Genomic DNA, 18,561 nt, shown 5'->3' with positions numbered 1-18,561 from the left:
TTTTTTACGAGAATGCATCAAACCCTTGTGGCTCAAGTAACACCCAAAGGGAAGAACAAAGGCCCAAAGAGGCACCATTCATGCATGCCCTCAAAGTGTAAATATGAGAAACATTTTGGCAGCAAAAGAGGAAAAGAAGTTTCTTTCACAATAAACTCTATGCTTCTTATGAAAGAAATGGATCTCTGCTGCAAGTTTATCAGAACTAACTAACTAAATAAATAATCAAGCAAAATTTCCTGTTAGCAATTATTTCCAGCACAAAGAGCCACACAGGGCAAGCAAGCTATAAGGAGAAAGCATAGAGAATTGAGAGTTTCTGCTTGGCTGGCTGTGAGTGACTTAAAGCATTTGGGAATGAAGCCCCAAGCCATATCCTTCATGACTCTCAAAGCATTTCATAGTTCCATGTTCCCAGCTGCAAGTTTTCTAGAAGAGAGAGATTTTTATGGCTGGAATGATGCACACTGCCCAGAATCCCATTAACACCTCACCTTTAGGTCCAAATGTACTATTCTGCAGTTATGAAGGTACTGCACAGCTTCCAGAATCTCTCCCAGGTAGAGTCTGATCTTCCCCTCTGTGAGGTTTCCCCATCGCACGACGTAGTCTAGAAGGCGACCCTGGTCAGCCCTGTTAGAATTACAAGGGTTGTATTTTGGATTAATCCATGCATCAGAACTGAGAAAAAAACTTAAGAGGCTACAGACTACAGCAGTAACTTTAGCCTGCAGAGCTTACAGGACAGAGGACAAGGGCATGATGGGGAGATTTCACATCAAGCTACCAGACCACAACATTCCTAATTCACTTTTGTGGCCATTTGATACAAAAATACTGTTGAACCTTAAAATTAAGACAATCATCCACATGTCAATTTAATATCTCTATTTGTTGCCTTCTAAGTATTAAACTCAACATTTTAGTAACAGCATTAGACAACTGCAGTATTTTACTTAGGTGCTATCAAACTGCTATGAAATTTTAGAGCTACTTATTCATAAACTACCATAAATCCCCCAGAATGTCAGCTGTAAAATTGCATTTTACAAATAATTTAGAGTCCACACACATTTCTAACACTAGTATGTAGCTGGTGGAGGTCTCAAAGGTATCAAGAAGGCCAATGAGCTGGGGATGCTGGAGATTCTGCATGACTCCAAGTTCATGGGTAACCTGGTCTCGCTTCATCAACTTCTTATTCACAAACTTAGTGGCTACTGCTCGCTTGGTTCCCTTCTGGTCGCACTTCTTAACGACAGAAAATCTGCCCCTGGAACACAACAACGAAAGGAAAGAATTAACCAAGAGATGCAATAAGGACATACTTCTACTTGAGAGGTATACTCCAAGAGATCTAATTTTAGATCTCTAATAAGTTACCCTTACAGAGAAGGTTCTGGGCATGAGAATTTTCAGCGCAAGAATCAACTACAAATTGTGTCTGTAGAAACTTGACAGAAGTCTTTCAGACAACCTGTGACAGTAATAACCAGCCTTCAAAGGCCATCATTATGTTGGATAACTCTACATTATTTATTTTGCCCATTTTCAGACTTCTGTCTTTAGTTTTCGTTTCTTAAATAAGAAGGTTTAGGGGAACTTCACTACAGAAGCAGTGTCAGTCACTGTAAGGCAAATTTTTTTTATTTAAAGAAATAAATCCCTTTATCTATGATACCACTTCAGCCTAATTGGATTCTGTTTATGCAGTGCCATCTAGTGCTGGTAAAATTTTCGCTTCCTCACTTCTATTAAATCAAACAAAATTTTTGCCTTTCAGAGTCATACATTAAATATTTATCAAGGAGAATTTAATTTTCGAAAGAGAAGTCAGTATTTTGACGCAGACAGCTTTGGAGATCAGCACACAGAACCCACCTGCCAAGCTCAGCCACTTCACTATAATGGGAATCAAAGTTGTCTTTCCAGATTACCATGATCCCATCACTTCCAGGACCTAAAAAAGCAAACAAAAAAGAGAAGGACAGTATGTCCAAGATTTAATATACTCAGATTCCTTGGCTATGAGGGCAATCACCCCATCTTATTAATCCCCATATGAAACACAGGGTGGAAGCAGGACAAACTGGACTATACACCAAGGCAGCCCAGCCAATGCAGTAGAACAAATTTTATAATAGGAAGTGTCTGTACAGGAATGAGTAACCTTAGCAAGCTGAGGGAAACAGTAAAAAGAAAAGATCTTACATTACTACATTGTATCTCATAATCCATAATACACCTGCCACTGGAAAAAAAAAGTAGCCAGGCAGTGTAGCAGCTACCTTAGAGAGCAACTCTTTTTTTTCAGGAAACACCTGTATAAAGACCAAAATTTCCCTTTCAGTCTCTTTTATATATTGCCATACACTTATTCAAGCTACTGCTTGTCTTGGGTCAGTGAGCAGGAAATGCCTGAAATAATTACCACCTCAGTATGTTGTCAGTAAGGCACTTACTGAGGCTACCAATAGGTGGAGCTCAAAGTGGCACTACCGAATATAAACCCCCAGAAATTTCAGATGAGATTTGAAAGGGATACATCTTTCACAGTCTGGTTTAAAATTCCAGGAAAACAGCAAAGGTTTTTGAAAAAAAGGGAAGAAAGACACTATTTTGAAGAGGTTTGGGACAACTGTAGAAGTCCCCATATCAGCTGAGACACTTCATGTCTTGGGGTTTTTTATGTGAGTAAATTTGAGACAGAGACGTTGTGCTAAAATCTATGAATTAATTCTCCCCAGCAGAAAAAATATATGGGCTTCACAACAGACTAAAGGACCCAGATGGCATCAATTGTTATGAACTGCCTTGTAAGAAAATCTGTGATTCTGCAGTCTGTATTTTCCCTATTTGTAAAAATGGAGAATTATGAACACTTGGGAGAATAATAAGGGAATGTACAAACACACACCAGAACTTATCACTATGTCATCACACACATCAAGTAAAAATCTTTTTTCCCCTTTGCTGTGTGCTCCCAGAACACAGGCATTTTTTCATCTTCGCATGTTTCTTTTTCATTCCTCACATTTAGGTTGCCTTGCTCCAGGTATTGAAATAGTTTAACTGTAGATCAATGATGCAAAGACAAGAACTAGTTGCATGTTCTACTAAACATTGTGGCTTTACAATTCAAGCAAAGGAGAAAGTAAAAAAATTAAATTACAAAGTAATGCTACTCTTCTTATCTGTGCACTTCAGAAATTATGTCAGCATCATAACATTCATTGAGACTAAACTAAGAATGCTGATGATAAAATATGATTTTATCAGTGTGTCTGAACTAGTACTGGCAAAGTGAATGCATGTTCACAGTACTATGAAATGTGAGTATGGACCTCTAATCAGTTAGATCCTAAATCTGCATCTATTCCTGCTGAAACAGGCAATACATTACAGGTAAAAAGGCTCGTTATCAATACTCCTTTAACAAAGGGGTGCCTAGGAGCTGAGCTTTTCTTTTTACTGTTCTATGGGCAGCCAGGCACTTCTGTAAGTAGGCTTTAGAAGAAAGCAGAGTCTGTCCCACCTAAAACTCGTAGACTGGCGGAGGATGAAACCGAACCCATGTCGTTTGCAGCTATGCACGTGTAGATACCATCGTCTTCCGCAGTGACGCCAACGATCTTCAGCGACGCCTCGCCCAGGTCACTGCCAAACACAACGGCACCTGTTAACTCCACACCAACTTCAGCTATGAAAATCAGACAAACTTCAGCTGATATTGTTTATACTTCTATTCTCCAGCCCTTATCTCTCTCTGGACGAACATTACTAACTCTGCCTTGCTGTACTAGAAGCATTCACCAGAATCTGAGAACTTTGTGTTCATCCAGTATCTTAGAAAGTACTACAGATTACTAGAAAAACATCCTGACTGACACTGTCTCACCATTGTTGGAAAAATCAAGTGCTTCCCCTGTTTCTTCCTGCTTCCTTTACCTACTTCGAGTTTTCAGGAGACATATTGAGACAAATACCCATCCTTGTTCTTTCTGAAAAGTTCGTTTCCATCCATGACTCCCAGGAAGCATTAGCTGATCAGTCATCTGAGCTTTCAGAGCATTCACCCCTTGTAAGAGAGGGCTTGCCCTTCAACACAAAAGGCACGCTTCACCCCAGCTTTGGAGACCTCAGAATCTGGAAGAATGAGGATGGAAGGAAACTAGAAAGGACTTAAGTTTGCTCTCTGCTCCAGGGCACTGACAGCATAAAGCTAAGTAATATCAGAGCAGAAAGACCCTGCAGGCTCTTCTTTAATCTTTCTCACTGTTCAACCACCCTTTTTGTTTGATAGTTTGTCTTTAAATGTCTGCTTAAATTTTCCTCTGTGCAACGAATTTCTAGTACTCCTTTGACTATCTGCCATGGACATGAACAACAGGTAATTTAATTTGCAAGTCTCCGACAAAAGTGAATACTTAGCAAGTCCTCCCTGCACTTTTGCCTCTAGGCTCAAACCAATCCTAACATTGTGTTGTTTTTTCTCAATAATGCATATTTTCAAGATCTTCCATAATTATTGCTTTCCTTTTGGATTCATCACAGCTGTACAAGTAATTTTACTGACTGACCCAAAACCTATTTGCAATGGTCTTCACCACACAATTTTGGTGGGGGGAAAAAGAAGGCAAAAAAAAAGAAGGTTGTTTCAGGAACATAGGAAGATGACACCCTTCTCCAGCTCAAAGAACATTTCAGGATTATTTCCAAAAACCTGCCAGCCACAACCAAAACAATTTACTGGATAAAATTCTGTAATTCTAAATTCTCATTACAGAATTCACTATCCTCATTAATAGTGAATTGAACCTAGCAAATTTAACTCTTACATATCTCACAACAGCCCTGGATGCAGTAGTAAAGCTGCCACACTGCCTTTGTCTTCCCATTGAAAAGAAACAAAATAACCAATGATAAGAAAAAGTAGGAGCAGCGGGAAGTAAAGAACAATGTAACATGCCAGCAAGTTTTCACAAAAGAGCCCTTCATTCTGAATTAAGAGTATAATTCATAAATATGACATTTCTTCACACTGAAGTTACTCATTAAACTACATTTTCTGTATATAAAAGATGCTTTCTCAGAAAAAATATTCTTTTTTAACCTGCAGCTTCCCATTTCAGAAAACCATTTTCTCCTGAAAAAATTCTCCTGGTGTTTGAGTTACCAGTTATTCTGTTATGTTCTATCATGGCAAAGCTAAAACCAGACAAAAGTATTAATATCCATGCTTCAACAACGAAGCACGATGTTACATCAGCAGGAAGCAGAGGCTTCTTTGCAAAACACTGTAGTGTGATCTGAAATCCACTAATGGAAATAAGGGACTGGCAGGATCTGTCACAGTACTGGCATGTCGTGACACACATGTTTCAAGGACCAGGTCAGTGTGACAGAACCACAATGGCTTCTGAAATAGCTAATCAGAAAGAGCAGATTAATTTTATTTTATTTTTAAAAAATCAACTGATTATAACATTTTGTTACCCTAACCACATACCGAAGTTATACAACATTTCTGGAAAAATCTCAGTGACATATTTCTGTCTGAGAGCAACCCTATCCTCATGCCTCAAATCCAAACACTGTCCTGCACCAGGGGTGCAAATTAAAAATGTAACAGTTTCAGCAGCTCCTGTTGCACATGACACAATTACCTGTAGGAAATGCTGTGATGACCGTCATTGCTCAGTGTATTATGATCAGGACCTTTCCAAGTAACTGAAGCCTTGGGGCGACCACACACTTTACACCTAAGCACGATGGTCTCTCCTGTCTCACATGTTACCTCACTCAATGGAATTATAAACTCTGGGGGAACTGGAAAAAGAGCATTAATGGCATTAGGTAAACTGAAGCAAATACATTTAATTTCTATTCCTCACACTGTTTCCTATTAGACAGAGTAGATTCCCAGGGTGTATATATCCCCTGCCCTTGGAGCACATCCATGGTTAGGCCCCTTGATGGTGCTCTACAGAGCTACTGAATTTTTCTCTACATGGACACAACACTACTGCTGTGCCACAGATAACCCTGAACACTTACCATGGTGAACCAAACATCCAGTTTATGATAAGTGAGCAAAGTCTACAGTGAAGAGTATTTAAGGACATGCTCAGCTAGGCTATCTTTATACCCAGCCAAGATGGCAAAAGAAAACACAAAACACTTCATCCACTGAAGCACCATAGTGCTTTCCCTTTTCCACAGGTGAAACTCAAAAACTTTGTTTCTGTAGATTAAGTTAAAACCCCAGTTTGGCTCTGACCCCAATGGGCCACTATCTTTGTCCTGATCTGCCTCTGCACTGGAGAGGTCCTGAATGTTCCCTAGGATGCAAGACTGAAAATAAAGCAGCTCCAACTCCTTGACTTGTTACTTTGCAAATTCAACAAGGCCCAATTTCCATACAGAACACATCATATGGTCCTTGTGTTTTACGTTGTTTTGGATTTGTGAACAAAAGAGCGTTTCTTGCATCTTAAAAAAGAAATAGGATGCATTTCATTCTACCTTATCTAAAAAGAGCCTATATATATTTTTTGTAGAAAGCACTCAGTTCCTGACATAGTTAATATCAAGCAAATAATGTTTTAATCAAATTTATTGACTGAAATAAAATGATAAATTAAAGCAACTTACCATCATAAATGTAATTGGGGTTGAGAAGCTGGAAAAGAGAAATTAAAGAATTAATGTCCTGATAATCTTATAAGAACTTAAAGAATGGTAGGAAACCAAGCACAGAGATGGATCAAAGTTGGCTGTACCCACAAAATCCAAGAAACAGCTGAATACCACCATTTCTGCACCACTCTATTCTTTCTGCAGTATGTTTTTTTCTGTCTGATGCTTTCAGGTTCAAAGGTTATAACTTCCTGTTTTCACATGTGGCAAAAACTGTCCTCTAAAGTCACTGCTATCCTTGATTCCTTCCTGTGAAGTTCTGACAGAAGCTACTTTTTAAAGAAATGCCAACCCAACTTCTTCTGGAAACTACATCTTTGAACACTTACTTTTACGGAAACCTTGTTGGCAAGTCCTTCTCGGGATTTGCGATAACCGTTTTCTAGCTTGCCTTCCCTTTTGCCGTCTTTATCTTTTTTCTCAGATTTCTTCCTTAATCGGAGTGCTGTGTGCCAAGACGTTGACTTCCTGAACACAGAACATGAAACTCTGATCAATTCTTTTCAACTCCCTGTTAAGTCCTATACTATCTAGCTTCACGTGGCATTGGAAAAGGATGTAAAAATGTTATTTTTATGTATTACATTATAGTAAAATGAAATACTTAAAGTATTCCATAAGGGATGCCACCCTTGGCTAAAACTGTGAACCATCTACTAACATAGCCTGAAGTTCAGTATTCCTTGAAATCCTTGCTTGAATGGTAGAGTTTCTAGGTGAAAATGCAAATTGAGCAACAAGCAGTATGAAACCCATACCAAATGCAGCCTTACAAAAGCTCTACACGAAATTCAAACTTTGGACTTCAATACAATTTCTTCCATTGTAGATATTAGAGTTATTCCTAGCATACAGTCATTTTCAATAGTTTTGTGGCTTAAAGCAGATATTAGAAACACTGAAATCTTGTTTTATTTGAACAAACATTCCCTGTTTTCCTAGACAAAGGTGTCTAGACTGGTAACTCATTCTATTAAATAAACAAGTTAAAACAAATTATTTCTGCTCTTTGATAAGGCATTCTTTTCCCACAAGATTAGGTTATTGCAACTTTTTAATAAAGAATATGTGCTTCTGGGATCTTTCTTACTAGCTTGTATTTTGACATTTGCTAAGGGACCTCTCCAGTACTCATTCTGCTTGTTGTTGATTTATTTCCCTGTGATCACACCAACTTTTGGCCTTAAAGATTCAAAGCCTTCTCTAAATTGGAAGCTTTCTTCCCTCTCCCCCTTCTCCACACACCCAGGCACTCACTTGATGGTTCCATCAGGGTTGTCAATGATGATTGCACTGGTATGCCCCAAGACATAGCCGGGAATCCAGCCCTCGGCTGCAGGGCACTGATCGGTGGCGGCTCTGAACACCAAAAACATGTTCTGTTGGTTGCTGGCTAGAATCTGCACGACCTCTCCTTGGTAGACATTTATCTCATCCTCCTTCACTGCCGTGTAATCGTGTGTCACCAGCATGGTGGAGATATTGCTACTGCTGCTACTTTCACTCTGCAAGCATCAATCAGAAGCAGAGAGAGCAGGGGGAAAAAAGAGAATCAAGTTTAAAACTCATGAAGAAGACAGGTTGATCTTGGCCTGCTACATTACCTACCTAATCCACTTGGTTGAAACTGTAGGCAAAGAAATGAGCAGTGTTTTCCCTTTTAAAGCTGCCTGTGTGTGTTTATCTTGTGCATTAGTCTAATATTTGAACATCTTCATGTACTGCTGCTGCACAAATTTATTCCCAGTGTAGTTACTCAGTACCATTTCCTTTAACTAGGAGTCAGTTTATTCATAAATATCAACACATCTTCCTTTCAAGCTCAGACACTGAACCTTGCATCTTTACCAGGCATCAAAACTACAGTACAGACATCTAAGACAGTTTTTCATGGTTTTGTAAGTTCAGTTTCAAAATCATAGTCATTAGCTCATAATCCCTGGAAACTCTAACAATAAAAAATACATGTAGTCTTTCCTAGCACTATCTGTCAGATCTCAGACACTGGCCTTCTGCACACAAAACATGACAAGCTACAAAAGAACAAAACAGGGCTTTGACAGCATCTCTTAAAACCGTAAGACTTATCTTGGGTTGCATCTGTATGATCAGGTTTATTCCTTTAAATGCAGAGGATATGTAAATTATTGAAATAAGAAATTATTAATCTGACGGTCAAAATAGACCCACTAATCTGTAAGAATCCCTTCTAATTGATTCGTGACTAAGATAGCTGAGTGTCATTACCTGTTTATCATACATTTTCAACTACTCTTCATGATTTTGTTCATTTCCCCAGCAAGGATTTGTGGAAAGCTAATCATAGCTGAGAAGGTGTACATTCAAAATCATATTATTTTCGGAACAAAAAGCCTTCTCTTGACCACAAACCTATTGGAAATTATTATTTTTTAAAGGTATGACCTACTTTGTCCATTTGCATCTATTCCTTACATGAGGTTTCATAAATGGAAGTGTGAAAACTATTATCAGATTACACAACCTATTCCTTTACTAATTTTCTTTCTTGAAGCAAGTTAAAATCAAGTTGACTGGCCTATTAATGATGTGGCATGAAGTGTGTGTACCTGTCCTTTGTCTCTGTTCTTACTTCAAACTGTTTCAGGTCACTCAGTGCAAGTGAGGGCTCACTGTGGCTCAGTAGAAGCTGAGCTGAAGGAGGAAATGAGTACCCATGTCCTGGATACTCTTATTGCTTACTCTTATAGAGCAGAACCACATTAGCACCACTCATGTGCTAGCAGCCAGTGGAAAGCTTGGCACACAGGATTAAAACAACTTTTTTTTTTTTTTTTTTTTTTTTTTTCCCCTCAGAAACTGTCAAATATTTCTCAAATATTGGGGAGATGCAGCAGGGGTGAGCGGACAGCATGGTGCACTGGGAGCCCTGAACACTGCGTTCTCTTGCAATCTGCTAACAGCCTTGAACAAGTCACTCCATCCCTCTGTGCCTGTGCTTTCCTGAGGACTCTGGCTGAGAAACCAAGACATTTGGAATAGAACAGTCTCAGATTACTAATTCATAGCATGTTTAACACCCTGATGCTTGGAGTTCCAGTGACTGTACATTTTATTCTAGCTGGACTCAAATGAGTGACTCAAATCTTGTTTTTGCCATATTAGAATGATGAAGCATATGCTACCTCAGTGAGAAAGCTCTCATTGTGGATTGTAACTCTACTAAAGGATATTTACATTAATTTCAGATGCTGTATTTCCACTGGGAGAACTCATATTTTCTAGTTTAGAGGATGGCCTGCATAGCCTTTTGTATTAATAAGTCCTTTCTATGATTCAGGCAAACTGGGAACAGCCAAACCAAAGAAATTAATTCTCATTTTAAGTAATTATTTAAATTAGGATGACAACTTGCTACATTCTTTTACCTAGAAGAAAAACAACTCTATTCAGAAAAAGCAGCTTTTTTTGATTCTTCCTTTTAAGACTTAGAAGAGAAAATGAAGGGCAGTTGTAATATCAACCTAAGCCTCAAACCTTGCCCCACTCCACTATTCCTGAACATAGTGCTTCCTTGCATGAAGCAGAATTTGTGTAACTGCAAGACTGACCTTTCTATAACATAACATTTCTTTCTGACATTTAAGTCTTGAAGGATCATAATAAACTCTGAATATTTCTTATGTTCAACAGGGACAGTTAAATCTATTAAATAAACAACTGTCTGGTAACTACTAAGTGACAAATGTTCTCAAGAATGTGTTTATACCAGAATCCATTCTCACCATGAAAAGATAGCCTTTCCTTTTGCCTTCCAAGGAAGTAATTTTTCTTGCACAGTAATGTTTTCTTACTGAAAGTACTTCTGGTCGTCACTGACCTCAACTATGGGATTAGAGGAGGATCTACAAACAAAATATAAAAAATTCCTCCCACATTCTTTAACTAGCTCCTTTTTCTTCTTAGAAGTAATTTTTACTGTAAGTAATTGACCATAGCTATATGTGCATGTGAATATACATAATAAATGGTTAAATTAAAATAAACCTTTGCAACCCATTTTCTCCAACTTGTTCAATGTGGTGTGAAGTCCTGCTGACTGGTCTAGAAATGAGGTTGGAAACGAGGACTTATGGCCCATCTCAATTACCAAATAAAAGAGTTATATAGCTGTGAACATGAAGCTGTGAAGCAGAAGGCATGCATTCCAACACTACGTTTTACAGTGAGATAAAAACAAGCAATGGTGTCTTTGCTGAGATAGTATCAAAATCCAAATGTTTTGAAAAATTAGTGCCATCCCATCATTCCCTTTCTTTTTGTTTAAAGCAACAACCTGAGTTAGTATTATGCAAGTACTACTGTCTCGATTCACATTCTATGCAGTAAATGCAAAATACTCAAATTACCCCAGATTTTGCATTACATTTCATAACGTCACATTTTGCTAGACTGAAGATAAACACAAGACAGAGCTAAATCAAATAAAAAGCTGAAAGAAGATCAGGATAAAAATACAAAACATGCAAAGCATAATTTTTTTTCCTCTGAAGCTATTATAAAAGTAAGTGTAAGAACTAAGAAGTCAAGATAGCTTTGTGTGTTAAACAGTTCTATAAAGAAACACATGCATTTAAAAAAGGTCCAGCAAGTTAGGTGATTTGCAAAACTGGTATTGCATATCATTTGTGAGAGAGTAGAAAAACAAACATCCATGAATACAATGCTTAGTGAGAGAAAAATCAAATGTGAGTTTCAAAAGAAAGGCACCATAACCTGCCTACCACATCCATGGCAAATGCCTCAACATTTTTGCTTTATATTTGTACATGCCCCGAAATTGCTGTGTTGCTTTCCTGGAGGATGTTATTAGAGATAACGTAGATTCTGTTGATAATCTGGATTTCTGCACAAACGAAGTGCATGCTAAGAGGCTGAATCTCCAAAAAACTGAAAACAGTTCTTCTTACAAAGGAGAAAAGACAAGTGGAGTGGGTAATCATTTTGGTTGTAGTAGAAGTAGGATTATTGTTGCTAGGTTTTGTTGGCCTATTTTGAGTAGAGTGAAGAAAGCTTCCTTGATCAAACACAGGATTTTAAAAGAGACTGATGTATAACAACTAAGGCTGAAAGGAGGCGGGGGGGGAGAAATTAATAAAATATAAAAATCAAGCAGCCCAGGGAACGTAGATGTCTCCACGAAGTTAAAACTCAACAGGATAATGGTGGCAATTTTGTGCGTGAAAGGGAAAAAAGCCCCAAGTCAATCTGCCAAAATCCTGAAGTCAGACTTAAGTGCTGGCGCAATGCAAACCCCAAGGTGCTCTGGCTGCCACGCTTCAGCATGTTAATTATGTGCCTTCCAATTAGAGACGAAAAAAGCAAGGACAGCATGTTAGTAGGTATCAGCCTAGTGATCTATATTTTCAGCAGAGGCAGAAATCGCATCTAATGTTAGCAGTTGCTTTTGTGTGTGTATACATAGCCATGTTTGCATGTATGCACACACAGGTAGACACTCTTGGTTTTTAATGCGCAGAAGATACCGGAACAGTTGATTATTTCAGAGCAGTACAGCACCGGAGAGCCAGGAGTTAGTACGGAGAATGATGGCAACGCACAGAAAGGAGCATGGAAGGTTTTAGAAGAGCTGGCAGGACAGAGGTGCTCCGCTCTTACCCCATTACTCTGGGTGGAGTGAACTGACTGCTCGCTGGTCGAGGAGCATGTGCTCATGCGGTCTGTGTCCTTGCTGTGTGAAGAGTGGCGGTGGACCTGCCGCTGGAGGGAGTCATTGTCCCCAGGGAAAGTGAAGGAGCCAGGGCGGCTGGCAGGGGATGCTGGGATGGAGCTCCAAAAGGAGCCCTTCTGCAGGGGGCTGCTGGGTGGAAAGGTTTCCTTGCCAAAAGGAGAAGGGAAAGTCGTGGACAGAGGAGAGTTCATTGGAGAGATGGCTCCTGGCCTTGGCTTCTCAAGCGTCAGTGATCCTATGCTGTTCCTTGTTCGGCTGTCCTCTGAGATTCCACGTGAGTCTTTCTGGGCTCCATCAGCTGAGCCAGAAATGTTTCCTGCTGTCTTCCTGGGACTTTCAATAACTTTCATCTTGGGAATCTGTTCGGCTTCTCTCTGAGGACCATCCGGCTCTGCACTGGGAGGGTGCCTGTCTGGCTGGCTCAGGCTAGTTTCTAAGGAGGTGTTGTAGTGTGGCAGGGAGTGATTGTGAATGGACATACCTGACATCTTGTCTGCCTCTGCTTGGGCCGAGGCTGCAGAGGAGACCAGGACTGGGGAATGGTGTCTGACAGGCTGGGGGATCCGGGATGGCCGGCTACGGCTGGAGCTGGGGATGCCACTACAGCTGCTGGGGCCGCCGCTGTTACCGCTGCTGCTCCCGCCGCCGCCTCCACCGCTGCTGTGGTTCCTCTGGTACTCGATCGGGGACGTCAAGGCTGCAGTGGGGGTGAGGGGGTGATCGGGGGAAAGGGGGCAGGAAAGGGAACAGGAACAGTTTAAAACAGACATGCCTACTGCCAAAAAGAGGAGTGCTGTTCAAATAAATTTCCTGAGTAGTGGAAGGATGCCACAGACTTCAAGTCACTTTTCTGTATCTAACCTTCGTGACCTTCGGTATCTACCTGTATTAAAGATTAAAAATCTGAAACTAAGAAGAAATGTTTTCCTCTAGAATCACACTTGTCAGTCAGCAGCCAAGTTGGGAAAAAACAGGTGTGACTCCAAATTCTCCATTTGTTGCTACTCATTACAACTGTTTAAAAAAAAATCTAGGTTGGGACAATAACCGAAAGATATAAAAACAGAACAGGAACCTTCTAGCATCACAGCGGACAACACCATCTTCTACTGCAGAATCTGAATGTTGTTGCCACAGTAAGATGTGACAACAATGGCCACCAAAATAATAGAAGCAAAATATATTCTGAATAGATGCTTAAAATTCCACTTGGGTTTAGCCTTTAAAGGCTTGCAGTTGCTTAAAAGGGGTACACAAGCTCTCAACGGATGGCACCTATCTTGATTCACTCCTACAAAACATTTGGAAAATTTCACCAAGAGAACACCATGTAAATTCAGACTACCACTCTTATAATAAATGCAAGCATCTGTTCTGAAGCAGAAACACGGCACATATCCCCCAACTGTTCTGTATTAGCTCTGGAAAAAGGCAACTTGCAAAACATTTCAAAGCCAAGAAAAAAGAGATGAGAGAAAAGTCATCCAATTACAAACTTTCAGTAAAAGAAAATAATATACCATTTAAAAAGTTGCGCTGGTTTTCCAAAATTTGGTTAATTTCATGGATCCATAACTGGCGGACTCCCGGACTGGCAGAATGCAAAATGAAGGTCTCTGTGACATCGCCCGTTCTTGATGTTAGTGCAAATTTACATGGATCACTGTCCACATTTTCCTCCAGGGAAAGGCAACTCACCTTCATGAACAAAGAAACAACATGTATTTTATGGGCACATACCTTTAAAATCTCTTTCTTAGGAGTTTAGAGTCAGGTCTTCAAATGATAGCCACTTGTTTCTTTAGTAAAATAATACCATGAAATGAAGCTACTTAATTCCAGTACACTAAGAATTAGTGTACAGTTTACTGACACACTGTGCCTGAACAATCTCCAGCAGGTCAGCATGGCCCAGTATTCTCCATCCCTCACTTTCCTTTCAGATCAGTTAAAATGCTGAGCCTGCTATGGAGCTCTCCTTTTCACTGGCCCCAACAAAAGCTTCAGCTGCAGATCCAGCAATGCCTTAGACCTGGCTGTTCAGCCAGAGCTATAAACAGAAGGGCAGGCAGACCACCAAGGTGAATTAAGGGAAGCAGAGTCCACCCAAAACTCTTCACAAGGGCTCCTAAACCCTAATATTATCAGTTTTTTTCAGGAAAATCTTGAAGTGGGGAAACACTTTCTTTGTTTGAGGAAGAGCTGACCTATCTATGAAGGCTGCACACTTACAAACGTTATCTAAATATCAGGGTATCAGAAAGGATACAAAGATAGTTATTATCTCTACTTGCAATGACTTTGCAATGCGGTGTACATACAGCACAGAGCTGAAAACTAAACTTTGTGAATACTTGTCCAGCACTTTGTGCCAGAACACCTGCTTTGATATGCTTCATGCAGGAAGCATCAGAGTACTGGGATCCAAAGATCTCCACTTAACATCAGAGTGAGAACAAATTTGCTAGGAAGTAATTTCAGGAAATGACTGACACCTCATTGTGCTCTAAGGCTTCTCATCTAGATGTCACTAGTGACTGCCCACAGAATGAGAAACTGTTACCTTAGCAGAGTTTGTGCAGGGGACACAAAAGACACACATACAACAGTTACCTTGATGCTGTTTTTAAACAAGAATCCGGGCATGGAGAAACCTTTCTTTTTATCTAGCAGCTCACTGAAAATGACAATCTGCTCAAATAGGAAGACCCGTCTCTCCTTGCAGCGTGGCAGAAGTCCTGCATCCTGGTCTGTAACCAAGAATGTGTCCTGGAGCAGGAGCTTACCCTGGGCTACAATTTTACCCTAAACACAAAGGCAAGAAAAAAACCACATTTAGTGAAACACTTTGTTTCTTTCCCCAATCAACCTTTCTGAGCACATGTTCATGACAAGTAGCTTTGAGTATTTCCCATCTTCTAACTGTCACTGACCATTATATATTCACTTCTCCTATACACAAGATATTATTGTGCTCTTTCTCAAAAAAATACAAACATCAAAAAGAAAAAAAAATCAACCAAACAAAAAAAACTAACAAAAAAAACCCCAATCCCAAAACCAAAACAAAAAACCAAACTAAACCCCAAAAATCCACTCCACCTTTTCAATTCATACTGCACTTTGAGGCTTGGAACACTAAGGCTTTAATTTCTCTATTCTGAGTAATTTCAACAGTTATTCATACATTCTTCCAGGGTGCTGGGAAGGGGCAGAATTCAACTTCATGTCTGCATCACAGAATATAAAGAGCTTTGCAAGTAGAACATGGTGACAGTGGTCTGGCTCATGTATCCTGCTTGAGTAGCCAATTTCCATCTCTTCTAGACTTAGCAAAACACAGAGGGCTACAGTTGCCTCAAGCACATGATAGACCTTAGTGACTCCTCCTTTGTCTACACTACTGAAGTCAGGTCTGCTCACCTGCTGATAACTGATTATTTCACTATTTTGCAAGCCTTTAGCCAACAAGGGAAGTGTAGTAAGACTGGTTCTTTCTTGATTTTGCAAAAGGGCTTACCTAGTGTGACTGACACAGCAGGTAATGTTTCCCAGGAAAATGTACTTGCTAAGACTTGACCTTTAATTTACTGCTTTTTGCACCAGCTAACCAGATAGTGAGAAAGCACTGTACCCATTTCTCCCCACAACATTAATGGGTAATTTCTAGAGAAACTGACAAAATCTCTAAGCAAAGCTCCAGCCAACTTACATCAAATCCTTGCAGGCGGCCAACATTCATCATGTCATTACACCGTTTTGGTACTATACACATGACCTCTACAGCTTTCTGTTCAACACAAACAAAAAGTCAAAGCTTTATTTTCCAAATTTTACAAATAAATTTTGTTTCATTTGATACGGTTGCTTTAGAACAGAAATGCAAGAAGTAAATACTTATAATCACTTTCTCAGGAAGATCAGAAAAAGTGACTCTGCCAAAACAAGAGAAGTTCAGAGCTACAAGAATTCATCTCACTAAGAGAAAATGTCTCAAGTACCTCTAGTTCTGTTGTGTCAAGGTTAGCTTTTTTAGAATACTTGAGGAAGTCCTGAAAAAGAAAAAAAATCAAGTAATATTTCTTTTCTCATTAATCATCAACAAGAAATCTTAGAAAATCTGAATTTGATATCCTCTGTCAGAATATGACAGAATGCAGAAGACAAGCATTTGGATTTAGCTCATAGAAAAACATTTGCTAAGGCAATGACCTCTGTACTACACAGGGCTGCTCTTCAGTAAACACTTATGTCATATTAAAATGATTGCAAGTGTAACTGAAGCTGTGATGAGTCCCAACAACTTGCATCAAGTTTACATCTGAAAACAGTTGGGAGTTCCTTCTCCCATTCCTGTGACACTGGTACAAATTTTAAACATTTCCGTGGCCTAAACATTTGGTCTTTAACTATTAAAAGAAAAAATAAATTTCTGCCCAAGCCATCTACAGCAATTTTTATAACTATCTGAATGTGCTCAGATAATAATCATATGTCATTGCTTACAAATCTGGGTTCTGTTAGGGAAAGGGGTGCAGAAACATCAGCTTTAATTAAAAAAGAAAACGTATGTGTTAACACATCCATAACATAGCTATTAACACAACTCATTCATCTCAACACCACTTTACCTTTAGTAACAGCTGGTATTTCATAATTCTCTGCACAGGTTTTATTAGCAAGTCTGTGAGCTGAAGTCTGTGGCCCAGGCGTTGCTTTAGATCCTGAGAGTGGTAAAAAAAAAATATTTGTGTTTGTTTGTTCATTTAGAAAGACCTTTGTTTTGTTGAGTTAGAAACACAGCATACATATCAGTATATAGAAATAATAAATAAATAAATAAACAAATATAAACATAAACAAGGATATATCAATATTAATTGTTATCACACCAGAAATTGGCAGAAGTCAGAAAAAAATCTAATCTTCAGTTAGCAAAAGCTGGAGTCCTTTCCCTTATCACCCTTTCTCCCAAGGTATTCCCTTCTGCATCTTTCATCTCTTTTTTGACAAGGTTTCAGAGTGAAATGTAATTTTTCAGTCACAGGTTGTATCCTGCCTATTTTCAATAGTGATCTCTGCTCATCTAGAATCACCATTCTATATAAAATGAACTGGTAACTGCCTGGGCTAAGGCTACTAAGGATAAGACTCTACTGAATAATTAATATCTTACACCTAACCTTTAGTTTTCATCCCTAGGAGTCTGTATCAGGTTTGAGAAATCAGAACAGAAATGGCAAGAAACTGTAATTTAAAACAATAACAATAATATATGCTGCTTCTTTTTTCTGGTTTGATGAACAGATTTGATAAGCCTTCCCCTCACATATCCTCTCTCAGGAACTTACCTCAAAAAACGTATCAATGTATTCCGAGACAATGTGCTCAGACTTTGGTTTGTTTTGGCAGTAAACTATGTACATGTGCAACCTTCTCTCCTAGAGGAACAGGGACACAAAATGATACATCATTATCAAGAAAAACACATGGCATATTAAAATGGAGTATTTATTTAAGATGTACAGCACTTCCAGTGCATGAACTTAAAAAGACTTCTTTAAGGAAAAGAAGCATTTACATATGCAGAAATTACAGATCTGAAAACACATTTATTTGGGAACATCATTATGATTTTAGAAAGGCAACACAAGTGAAAAAAAATCCCACAGCTATAAATGCTCCTGAAGGACAGGTGTTCAGAGCTGATAGCTCAGCAGGTCCAACAATAAAGTTAAGCATGAAAATTGTTATATTTTTCTTTTACCAAGAGCCATAGAAGGTTCAGCAATATGACCCCACAGTGATCCTTTCCAACCTTAACCATTCTATGATTCTGTAATGGAGCCTTTGAAATACAGTATTTTTTATTCTATTTTAACAATCTGATTATTATTGAAATTAGAATAATTTATATACCTCCTCTTGTTTACATGTACAGAACAGTTATGAGAAAACTTTCATGTCTTTTATTTACAATTGGCTGTCCTACTGGAGTTTGGGTGGGGTGTAGGTAATGAAGCCTGGAAATGGAGGAACTAGCATTTTTTAACACTGATTCTTTATCTTTTGCATGTGCTTTTAACACCAAAGCAACAGAAAAAGAGAGAGGAAATAACTTCTGCCTTTAA

At 39.0% G+C, this 18,561-nt stretch overlaps 1 protein-coding gene across 2 annotated transcripts in view; it reads right to left on the bottom strand.

Annotated features, from left to right (window-relative positions):
* The window catches only part of TRIO (trio Rho guanine nucleotide exchange factor), a 244,848-nt gene that overhangs the window by 3,642 nt on the left and 222,645 nt on the right, over nucleotides 1–18,561 (bottom strand). The window contains exons 42-56 of one of the 2 annotated variants that reach the window (XM_056483314.1): nucleotides 17,782–17,871; nucleotides 17,062–17,154; nucleotides 16,432–16,482; nucleotides 16,143–16,220; nucleotides 15,044–15,235; nucleotides 13,951–14,128; nucleotides 12,358–13,127; nucleotides 7,957–8,204; nucleotides 7,029–7,167; nucleotides 6,655–6,682; nucleotides 5,667–5,829; nucleotides 3,536–3,657; nucleotides 1,882–1,960; nucleotides 1,073–1,273; nucleotides 495–633 (exon numbers count right to left, since the gene is read on the bottom strand). In XM_056483314.1, the coding sequence (XP_056339289.1) occupies nucleotides 495–633; nucleotides 1,073–1,273; nucleotides 1,882–1,960; nucleotides 3,536–3,657; nucleotides 5,667–5,829; nucleotides 6,655–6,682; nucleotides 7,029–7,167; nucleotides 7,957–8,204; nucleotides 12,358–13,127; nucleotides 13,951–14,128; nucleotides 15,044–15,235; nucleotides 16,143–16,220; nucleotides 16,432–16,482; nucleotides 17,062–17,154; nucleotides 17,782–17,871 (2,571 nt within the window). Of the gene's footprint in view, nucleotides 1–494; nucleotides 634–1,072; nucleotides 1,274–1,881; nucleotides 1,961–3,535; nucleotides 3,658–5,666; nucleotides 5,830–6,654; nucleotides 6,683–7,028; nucleotides 7,168–7,956; nucleotides 8,205–12,357; nucleotides 13,128–13,950; nucleotides 14,129–15,043; nucleotides 15,236–16,142; nucleotides 16,221–16,431; nucleotides 16,483–17,061; nucleotides 17,155–17,781; nucleotides 17,872–18,561 lie in introns of those variants that run through there. The other variant, XM_056483315.1, reaches the window with a different exon arrangement.

The sequence above is a fragment of the Oenanthe melanoleuca genome, chromosome 2, assembly GCF_029582105.1.
Source record: "Oenanthe melanoleuca isolate GR-GAL-2019-014 chromosome 2, OMel1.0, whole genome shotgun sequence".
NCBI lineage: Eukaryota > Metazoa > Chordata > Aves > Passeriformes > Muscicapidae > Oenanthe > Oenanthe melanoleuca.
The sequence above is the reverse complement of the archived record's forward strand: the minus strand, read 5'-3'. Positions and strand labels throughout refer to the sequence as shown.